General features: G+C 50.9%; 1 protein-coding gene across 1 annotated transcript; it reads left to right on the top strand.

The window, feature by feature from the left end:
* The first annotated feature begins 711 nt into the window (after positions 1–711).
* ARSI (arylsulfatase family member I) lies at positions 712–8870 on the top strand. The gene is made up of 2 exons (XM_024217034.2): positions 712–1861; positions 4163–8870. Exons 1-2 carry the CDS (start codon positions 1542–1544, stop codon positions 5562–5564), a joined length of 1722 nt encoding a protein of 573 aa, XP_024072802.1. The 5' UTR covers positions 712–1541; the 3' UTR covers positions 5565–8870.
* Positions 8871–11090: the final 2220 nt, after the last annotated feature.

Genomic DNA, 11090 nt, shown 5'->3' with positions numbered 1-11090 from the left:
ATGGGAATAATAATGCTAACTCAACTTTGGAAAGTGCTTTGAGATCTACAGTAGAAGAGTCCTGAGTACCATTAGATAGTCCTGTGTTATTAATTATCCAAGATTCTCTAACTAATCATTGTCATTTCCCCTTAACAGGGGATCTTTCAACTATTATTTATTTATTTGTATTACTGTAGGACCGAGGGTGGGCTCCACTGTTTATCCACCACTATTCCAGGCCTACCGCTGCCACCAGCTCTTTATATCATCTGGACACTTCTCTGCAAGGGCGAGAAAGGGAAAGCGGTGGGGGAAGGTTTTTCTGCAGTCTCAGGAATTTGCCCTGCAGTGACTCCAGAAGAACATATTTGTCTGGCTGGGGGTTGCGGTGAGGAATGCCAGACAGGCCTACCAGGAGCCCTGATGCATCTGGAGGGTGAAGCATCCTGTTTAAAACCTTCAGGTTCAGAAAAATGAAAATGCCTCCAGGAATGTGGGCAAGAAACCTCTGCGTGCTGGTCCTGGAATTAGTTCCCTGCACACATCAGAGAAGGAGACATCCACGCTGCAGCTATAAAGCAGGGGAACAGAACCAGTGTTAGGACCCTGCAGGGCTCTGGGCTTCCCAGCGCTTTTTCCTTGAAGTCAGTGAAAGAACTGGGAGGGGCTGAAGCTCAGGCTCCCCTTAAACCTGGCTGCTTAGCCTGTCTCCTGGGCAGATGTTACAACTTTCTGCCTTCTCCTCCAGTCTGTTCAGGAGGGAACTTTCTCTTTTCCCCTCTGGCTCTGCTCTCATCACTTGGTTTGCAGTCTGAGCAAAGCTAAGCAGGGAGCTTCCAGAGCTCTTTGTCCAGTTTTGAAAAACTTCAGGGATTCCTGAGGGAGCTAATTTGGACGAAGCGGAAGGGGGAAAGGAAAAACAAAAGAAAACAAAGGAAGAAAGAAAGGAGAATAATGGTGATCTGGTCTTGCCAAGAAATCTTTTCGGTGCAAACTGTGAAGAAGGGAGAACCTGGCTCATCACCGTGGGGTGAGGAAGAGGACTCAGCAGCTGTGGGCTTGAACTTTGGCTCCATCTTCCACTGGAGTTTACATAAAAAGAACATCTTCTGCTGAGGCAGGGCTCAATGAGCCATCTGGCTAGCCCGGCGTTCAAACAGCTGAACGGGACAAGAATCCAGCTTGGGCTCTAGCCGGGTTTTTGGGTGGTTGCATTAAAAACGAGACATTGCAGCACTTCTGGAAACTTAATAACATCACAGAGGAAATTAACTTTATGGTGCATGTGTCTTTGGCTGTATCCGCTTGAAGATTATTTTCTTTTTACTGAAAACAGCTCTACTGCACTGGTGGATTTAATTGCTTTTATTTATTTTTTTTAAAGAGAGAGAGAGAGTTGTTTCTATAAAACTTGCCAAAGGAATTTGAAAGAACAAACCCTAGGGTGGGAGGGTAGATTGTGATTTTTTTTGGAGGAGGAAGGGATCTCCTATTCCTCTTTCTCAGTGGAAGATGCTTGGACAATAGCCTCCCTTAGAAGTCTGAATGCTTGGTCCAGCATGGCTGTTTATGCTCTCACAGGTTTCTCGCTAGTCAGCCTGCTTAGTTTTGGCTACTTGTCCTGGGATTGGATGAAACCCAGCTTGGTAACGGATGTTTCCATGGACCCAATGGAGAAATCGCTCCCTCCTGCCTTTTCCAAGCCACCTCACATCATCTTCATTCTGACTGATGACCAGGGGTACCATGATATTGGGTACCATGACTCAGACATACAGACACCAATGCTAGACAGGCTAGCAGCAGAAGGAGTTAAACTGGAGAATTATTACATCCAGCCCATCTGTACCCCATCCAGGAGCCAACTTATAACGGGCAGGTAAGACAACAACTGCACCTGTCACTGTCCTGGGAAACTTAACAGTTTCTTCCCTTCTCTTCTGACCAGTTAACCCCAGCTTACTGAGGGCAAGTGAAACAATAGGTGTTTATGGGATAGCCCTGTGGAAAATACCCAAGTAGTAAAACCGTGAGGCTCTCTTAGGAAGAATCCCTTGGAAAAGAATTGTTTGGTGTATTGTGTAATAAACTGCTTGAAACTTTACACTGTAGACTCCATGGGGCAGGGATCTCGAACCAAACTGAGCCCTGTGTAAGCAGACAACTCCCATTGAACTCAAGTGATATTATGCCAGGGCTAAATGTGGCCCGTTAGCCCTGGTGGTTCAGGTGCTAGCCTAGAACCTGGGAGAGAGGGATTCATATCCCTGCTCCACCATGGACTTGTGTGACCTCGGGCAAGTCATTTAGTCTGTGTGTCTCCGTTTCCCACCTGTACAATGGGGATAAAAGCCCTGCCCTGCCCCACAGGGGCGTGTGAGGATAGATAAGAAAGACTGTGAGGTGTTCAGACATTATGGAACTGTGGGTCCAGATAAGTACTTAAAGAGATATAGCATGATCTAGACCAGGGGTTCTCAACCTTTTTCTTTCTGAGCCCCCCCCCCCCCACACACACACCATGCTATAAAAACTCTACGGCCCACCTGTGCCACAACAACTGGTTTTCTGCATATAAAAACCTGGGCCGGCATTAGGGGGTAGCAAGCAGGGCAATCGCCTGGGGCCCCATGCCACAGGGGCCTCTGCCAAGCTAATTTGCTCAGGCTTCGGCTTCAGCCCCGGGTGGCAGGGCTCAGGGACCCTGAGCCTCAGCGAGTCTAACGCTGACCCTGCTTGGCGGACCCCCTGAAACCTGCTCGCGGCTCCCCAGGGGCCCCGGACCCCTGGTTGAGAACCACTGATCTAGGAGACCAGGCATCAGGCGGGGAGTCAGGAAGCGTGGGGATCTATTCCTGACTTGCTGTATGAATGCTGGGCAAGTCACTTAGGCCAAAAGTTTTAAAGGCGCCTTCAGGTAGGCAACCAGAATCACTGTCTGTTTTTGACAGTCGTAGCCTGTGCCTGTGCCGCAGGCTTCCCATCTGTCAAGTGGCTCAAAGGGTGCATGCCCATGTCTGCAGAGCCCTTGGAAACTGATGGCCATAACACAGATTAATAACCACCTGAAAAGGGAGAACCTCCGGCTCCTCCATCAGACCCCCAAAACGGAGGGAGACAGCTGCAACCTTTGTGAACACCTGGGAAAGAAAGAGCTGGTATCTGCACGACCATGGTGTTAATGTGATAGTCCCTTGTGGCTGTGGATTATATGATCCTTTCTTCCCTTTACACCGACTCATGGGGTCTTACAGTGGCATCGTCCATGTGGTGTTTGCTTTGACCATGGGGCCATAGGAGGCGTTCCTCTCATAGTAGTAATAACAATACTTGACATGTTTTTAGCGCTTTTCCTGCTTGCTTGGTTTTAGAACCATTAAGTGATGGGTTCTCACAATGCCACTGTGAGGGAGGTATGTACAACCACCTTTAAGTCCATAGTCTTCTCCTGTAGGGTGCAGACTGAGTCTCTGTAGTGACTGTAGATGCATCTTGTGGTGGTGGCGAATGGCTGCGTGTCTCTAGGATATGCTGCATGTCCACAGGAAAACTATGACAGCGCTTGGAGATCAGTGTTCATTGTATGAAGCCTGCCTCATCTCAGTCGCTTGGTGCCAAGGATCTGGATAGAACAGATGCCACCTGAGTGCCACTAGAAGAGAGAAACCACCTGAATTTGGGAATGGGCGGAAGGAAGCTAATATTCCCAGGACAGACTTAGTCACCCTATGGACACACAGCAAACTGCTAGATTGTGCAAGCCTTACTCATCTTGTTGAGCTCACTCGAGTAGCCCCACTGTCCTCAACGGGATGACTCATGCAACACAAGTAAGGGTTGCACAATCTAGCTTTTTACAGGAGAGCAGACCAATGACCACCCTGCACTGCTGGCTTGAGGGGCATTGGCTGAACTGATTTTGCACACAGTTTGTTCCTGTAGGATGCATAAGGGTCTTCCTGCTTCCCAAATGATAGTGGATGCAATGGATTTGGATAGAGCAACTTGGTCAGGAGTGTGTGGTTGGGACAGCTGTCAAATAGGGGTCCGCCATGTCAAACCTAGTGCAAGGTGTTTCCTCTCCCAGGCACACGGGCAGGCTCCACTGAGGAATGGAGGCTCAGAGCTTTTCTGGATCAGAACTAATTTCTCTTTTTGTTTTTCTTCATTCCCCTTGCAGGTACCAGATCCACACGGGCCTTCAGCACTCCATCATCCGGCCCCGGCAGCCCAACTGCCTGCCCCTGGATCAGGTCACACTGCCCCAAAAGCTGCAGGAAGCCGGCTACTCGACGCACATGGTGGGCAAGTGGCACCTTGGCTTCTACAAAAAGGAATGCCTGCCCACCCGGCGAGGCTTCGACACCTTTCTGGGCTCCCTGACGGGCAACGTGGATTACTACACCTACGACAACTGCGACGGACCCGGCGTCTGTGGCTACGACCTGCACGAAGGGGAGAACGTAGCGTGGGACCAGAGTGGGAAGTACTCCACCTTCCTCTATGCCCAGCGAGTGAGCAAGATCCTGGCCACCCATAACCCCAAGGAGCCCATCTTTATCTATGTGGCGTTCCAAGCCGTGCACACACCCCTGCAATCCCCCAAAGAGTACATCTACCGCTACCGCTCCATGGGCAACGTGGCTCGGCGCAAATACGCCGCGATGGTGACGTGTATGGACGAGGCCGTGAGGAACATCACCTGGGCACTCAAGAAGTACGGTTACTATGACAACAGCGTGATCGTGTTCTCCACGGACAACGGCGGGCAGACGTTTTCTGGGGGAAGCAACTGGCCTCTGCGAGGCCGCAAAGGGACCTACTGGGAAGGCGGGGTCCGCGGCATTGGCTTTGTCCACAGCCCCCTGATCAAACGCAAGCGCAGGACCAGCTGGGCGCTGGTCCACATCACAGACTGGTACCCTACGCTGGTGACCCTGGCTGGGGGCAATGTGTCTGAAGCCGAGGGCCTGGATGGGTACAACGTGTGGCCGGCCATCAGTGAGGGCAAGGAGTCCCCACGCACCGAAATCCTACACAACATCGACCCCCTCTACAACCACGCCAAGCACGGCTCCCTGGCGGGCGGCTTTGGCATATGGAACACAGCTGTGCAGGCCTCCATACGGGTGAGGGAATGGAAGCTGCTGACTGGTGACCCCGGCTACAGCGACTGGATCCCACCTCAGATGCTGACCAACTTCCCAGGGAGTTGGTGGAACCTGGAGCGGCTGACGGACAGCGTGCGCAAATCCGTCTGGCTCTTCAACATCACGGCCGACCCCTACGAGCGCGACGACCTGTCAGACCAGCGCCCGGACGTGGTCAGGGCTCTCTTGAAGAGGCTGGTCCATTACAACCGGACTGCAATCCCGGTTAGGTACCCGGCCGAGAACCCCCGGGCCCACCCGGACTTCAACGGTGGTGCCTGGGGACCGTGGGCCAGCGAGGAGGAAGCGGAGGATTGGGAGGGAGGTGGCGGGCCGCTGAGAAATAAAAACAAGAAGAAGAAGTGCAAGATCTGCAAGCTGCGCTCCTTTTTCCGGAAGCTGAACACCAGGCTGATGTCAAACCGCATCTGATGGGGCTGCCGCAGAGCTCCAGATGCAGCTGCTCAAGGTGGGTGTTCCAAATGGCCAGGACAATGGGAGGGAGAGAGGCAGATGGTCACAGAGACAGCAGCGCCTTCTCACTTTCCCTTGCACCATTGGACACATGCACAGGGCCAACCACGCACAAAAGCCTCCAGATGTCTTTCCCTCCGGTCTCCCCCAAATTGAGCAACCTGTAGGGATCCGGTCTGCAAGGAGCAGGTGTCCAGGTTTGGGTGGCCGAGGGAGAGTGACGGGGGTCCTACAATCCTGTTTAGTGGACGTTACAGCGGTCGCAGGTTGTCGAGCTGTCCAGCCCGTTCCAGTGCAAAAGAATGAACCTTGTCTTAAGCCATCAACCCAGGGACCAGTTCAAACGCACCATCCTGGGAGCAAAGCTTTAAATGCAGATCAAACCCATGGTACTTGAAGCTGCATGGGGATGTTCTCGTGTGGTTCGTATGAGGACGGCTGGCCTGCTGAAGGCTGCTCTCAGGTTGTCTGTCACTATAAAATGTGCTGTCGCCCTATGGAACCCTAGTGAGTGTGCCACATCATGTGCCCCTGCTCTGGGAAAACAGCCTGTCAGTCCTCACTCAGCCCCGGCCACAGCTTTTCCCCCTGAAGACTTTACGGCAGGTGGTAGTGCGGAGAAGGCAAGGCGACTTATTTTTATGTTGAAGGTCCCTGGCTCAGAGACCAGGCAGAGCCTGGGACAGCAAGAGAATACTATCTCTAATGGACACAAAGGCAAACAGACTGTATATGGGCCTGGATCAGCGTGGCCCTGCAGTGTATTGGAGACACGTTTGCACTGAGAACTTGTGGGGCGTTAGCTGTTTCAATATAAAGCAACCCCAGTTTACACTCATCTATCGTACAGACGCATGCATGTACCACACACGTGGACACATATGTGTGGACTCACTTACACCCTCCCCCCAACCACAATGGGTTCGAAAGAAGGCAGCTCCCTGATTCTCAGCTCCCAGGGGTGTCCTCTGCCAGATAGCCACCCCCCGCCCCCACCTTTGCAGGGACAGCGACACAGCAGAGCAGCTTGCCTCATGGCCTTGCTGCCATTTTGATGCCAACTCTGGAACAGAGGACCAGGTCTCTCGGACACGTGCTCTGCGCGGTCTATTTTCCAGGCTGTGCATGGATTCCCCACGAGGGGATCCACAAGGAGCTGGTGGTAAATGCAGTGCAGCTTGGCGACGGGGATGTAAGGAGGGATCGGTGTGTAGTAACACCTTGCTGGGCTGCAAACCGCAGGCGTCTCTTTTGTTTGTTCCCAGAGCAGTTCCTTACTCAACACACTCCGATGATGTGTTTGCACCAAACAGGCACCCACTGCTTCCCTGGCTGCTGAGTGAGTCTCCATCATTGCTCGGTCCTGCCAGCAAGGAGGGGACACCATACCACCCTCCTTCCCTGGGAAGTTAACTGAGGAGATCATCCGAGGCCAGTCCTCTCTGAGCGCCACAGAGTGCAAATTGCCGGTTCTCCACTTCCGCTTCCTTCTACGGCTGACCTTTCTGTGGCGTGTGTGAGAGAGAGTGTGAGCCCGGGTGTGCCACGGATGGGGCCTGGCCAGGAAGAAAGAGGGTAAATGGCTTTAAAAGCATTTTTAACATGTGGCGCATTTACATTTACACAATGCATTTTACATTTCTCCCCACAGGTTTCTCTTGGTGCAGTGTGTGTAGGCGACGGCCCTGCTGTGAATTTTGAAAATAGCTATTTTTGGCTCTGGAAAATGAGGCCTGTTAGGACTTGTCAGCTTTTGGATGATCAGTGTGGGCCTTTTTTTTTTTTTTTTTTTCTTCAAAATAACATTCATTTTAAATCTGTCACTGAAGGATGTGACAACTGGCAGCATTTTCACTGAATACCTTGCGGAGTGCTTTCCCCTTGTCTCCGTATGCGTGTGTGAGGAAAGAGACAGAGACAAGGGGAGGGGAGAGGAATACAATGACATTTGTATTTTTTTTATTATTATTTAGAGGATTGTGATTTTATATAGAAGAAGGGGAAAAAAAACCTCAACAACAAGAGAAAGAGAAATGGGAGGCCATGTTACCCTAGAGATGGGCAAAAATGGGAGCTTTCGCATTACCAACAAGCAGGGCATGAATCGATCTACCTGTCTATACGGTACCCATCACTGCACTATGGCCCCGATCCTGCAAGTTGTTCCGTGTGAACACCCTCCCCTCCCCCCCCAGAGTTCAGTAGGGCTTAGCGTGGGCTCCAGGGCCTGGCCAGGTGGAACAGTTTGCAGGATTAGAGCATTGTGCAGAGTCTCCTATCAAACTCACAGATAGGGATGGTCGTTTCTCTCTCCTCATCCCCTGGTTGAGATCTGGGTCCTGTGGAGCTGCACTCTGCTCCATTTGGGAGGGAAGTATTCTGACACTGGGAATGGGTTCCGGTTCTGGGTCGTCTCTGTGTCAAACGGTGGTGGGCGAAACTGGCATCAGAACCGGCTTTCCAAAACCAAAGCCAGCAGTGGCAGTGGTGGCTGAGATTGGAGTTCAGTTTATTCAGCTCTGCCATCACCCCACCCAGTGTAGAGCGAGGTGCAGATCAATAGTTCTAGCTTTGGCCCATCTCCCTGGTACATTGGCAGGGTTACGACCAGTTACAAAGCAGCCACATAGAGCCACTGACCATAACAGACCTAAAATCGCCTACCAGCTCTGATGACCCCGGGGAGAGACTATGTTTTCTAACAAGCCACTTATAGCTATCATCACAGCAACAGAGTGGAGCATTCCATCCCCTTCTGCATCTTGCTTCATTTAATGAATAAATACGTGAGATTTCACTTATGGCCCCCATTTAGCAGAGCACTTCAGCAGGTGCTTAATTTTAAGCATGCGCTTAAGTGTGTCCGTATCCAGCCAAACACATAATCACATACGTAAATGCTTTGCTGAATAAGGACGGATTTAAGTACATGCTTAAAGTTAAATATATTTTAAACACTTTGCTGAATCAGGGCCTATGGGAAGAAGCCAGAGAGAGCAAGAGAAAAGGTGAAAAAGAGCTAATATAAAGATCAGACGCGGAATCAAAGCAAAGGGGGATGTTATGCAAAAACAAATAATTGTTGATCATTTGAGAAAACAGCTTTAATGGGAAGTTGGACGTGGGCAACTGTTATAACCAAATTAGCGACTGGGGGGGTGTGGTGTGACAAGAGTTGGTCATAAAATTTTCTCTGACATTTTTTAACCAAATTTTGCCATTTTTTCAAAAATGGAAATTTCCATGAAAACATTTTTGATTTTTTTTTTCAATTTTTCCATGTTTGGATGATTTTCTTTGCTTTGTTTCAAATGTTTTTCCTTTCTTTTCCATTGCCAATTGGAGCGATCAGTCTAATGCAAAGCTTTTGAAAATGATTCTGAAACAGAAAACTCATTTTAGACAATTTTCATTTTTTGGAAAGAACAAAAAAGTCGAACCAAAACGTCTCTGGAAAAATTTGAAAAGCAAAAAATGAGTTCATTTCAAAACCCAATGAAACGAAGGAAACTTGATTGGAAAATGTTTAAAGCCTTGTAACTTTTTTGGGAATGGTTGGTTAGCTCTAGTGGTGACTTCACAATGATTGCATGTGCCATCTCTGAGTATGCTTAATTCCATGAGACCAAATCTGAGGGGCATGAGAGAAAGTGGCAACTGGTTCTGGGAACGGGAATATTGGCTCCCGGTGACAGCAGCTGGTGCAAGCTACATCGTATTTTCTAAGCGTTTCTCCATTTTGAGCCAGTGACCACTTTGTCCTGCTTCTCAGCAAATCCTCTGTCACTCCCAGAGATGCACTGTGGTCCCATCCCTGTACTTAGACACGCTGGCTCAGTTTCCTTGCTCGGTGCTCTGCTTCCAGGTGCGATGGGACAGGCCAGTGCAAACTGCTGGAGGACAGCTCGGCGGAAACAAAACAACCCACAAAAACCACTGGAAGAAAGGAGGGGTCTCAGCCTGAAAAGATAGGCCCCTGGACTGCTTTGGCGGATAGGTGAGGCCCCAAGGAGTGTGTGACACACTCCTTGTCACACTCCATCTCCTTTCTAGCTCTAAGAAAGTCCGTGGGTGAGATTTAGCTAAGCCCACGGCCGCTCTACTTCTGCCTTGTCATTAGTGGCCATGAGGAGCTGCCCACACGCCGAGGAGATCTGTTTGCACAGATATGCTGAGATCACTCTCTTGTGAAGCTGCAGAAGCCAAAGTATATTTAAAACATCAAGCCCTAGGAGCTGAGTGACAGCCAGGTTCCCACGGAGGAAGCCGGTCAGTGAGCAGCGTCTCGGCAGGCACCGGCTTTGGCACAGGAGGACTAGAGTGCTGGGAAGGGAGAGCTCAGCATTACGGCATCTGCCTCTCCTTGGCCAAGTCTCCCTCTCCCTCTCGTCGACGTTCCCGCCGAGACCCAGCAGTGTTGGGCTCCTTTTTGGCCTGGCTGTTCTCTCTGTCACTGAAGCGGAGATTTGGAAGGCTGCAAAGATGAGACTCGGGAGGCAGCTGTCTCTAACGCTGCTCCTTTCTCCCCCTCTTATGCCCAATAAAGGCCACTTGGTTGGGAAATTGCAAGGAGGTTAGAGAGGACTTTGCAAAATACAGGGTTGCAAAGCAAAATGGGCCTGTTTGTTCCTCATGACAGTTACCCCCAGCATTACCCAGGATGCACTGCAGCAGCCAAGTCACCGATTGGTCCTTAGCATTAGTGGTGGTGATGCTGTCGCTGTTGTTTGCCATGTCTGGAATTGCCAGTGTTGCTAGCATCCTTTGTCTCCAGCTGGGCCCAGCCCCCTATCCCCCTGTCTCTTACTCCTTCTCCTCCATTTTGTTCTAGGATGCCGTCAGTTGATTAATAAAGTATTAATATAATGCACCTTGTGGTTATGTTCTGGGATGGCGAGGATGAGGAGGACTGCGTGAGCGACCTTGGCCTTTCCTCGGACACACTTGTCACTCCTTCATTAATTCCCCTCTCTCGGTTTCCTCTCCAACGGGAGTGGTGCAAGGGACAGACGGACGGCCCTGGGGTCGCCTCTCTTCATCCATGGGGCAAGGGGAGCAGTAACGTGAGCAATAGCACCTTGCTGCATGCGTCTCCTCCGCTCAGCCCTGTATTGGAGGGGCTGACCTCCAGGGGGGAGGGGACAAGCCGACCTCCATTTCAAATCAGTGCTCAGCCGGGGCAGAGACTACCGAAATGGGGGCCAGGGCGGGCTACTGGTGGGATGGCTTTGGGGATGTGTCCCCTAGGAAGTGAACTGAGTCCACCACAGTCACTTCACATAAGGTACATGTACACTGCAGCTGGAGGATCAAGTCCCAGCTTGGGTAGACAGACACGGGCTAACTCTGATCAAGCTACGTGCTAAATACAGCGCTGTGGCCACAGCCGCATGGACAGCAGCTCTGGCTGGTTGCCTCAGTATGTACCTAGGCTCTCAGATGGGGCTATACGCGGGTGGCTAGACTGAGCTGCTGTCTGCGCTC

Source organism: Terrapene carolina, unplaced genomic scaffold (genome assembly GCF_002925995.2).
Source record: "Terrapene carolina triunguis isolate 2854851 unplaced genomic scaffold, T_m_triunguis-2.0 Scaffold629, whole genome shotgun sequence".
Taxonomy (NCBI): domain Eukaryota; kingdom Metazoa; phylum Chordata; order Testudines; family Emydidae; genus Terrapene; species Terrapene triunguis.
This window is presented reverse-complemented; position numbering and strand designations above follow the sequence as displayed.

Excerpts from the sequence above, each read along its gene's own strand:
- ARSI (XM_024217034.2), top strand. The coding sequence starts at position 1,542 with ATGGCTGTTTATGCTCTCACAGGTTTCTCGCTAGTCAGCCTGCTTAGT. Across the intron at positions 1,862-4,162 it reads AGCCAACTTATAACGGGCAG|GTACCAGATCCACACGGGCC; the intron begins GTAAGACAACAA and ends TTCCCCTTGCAG.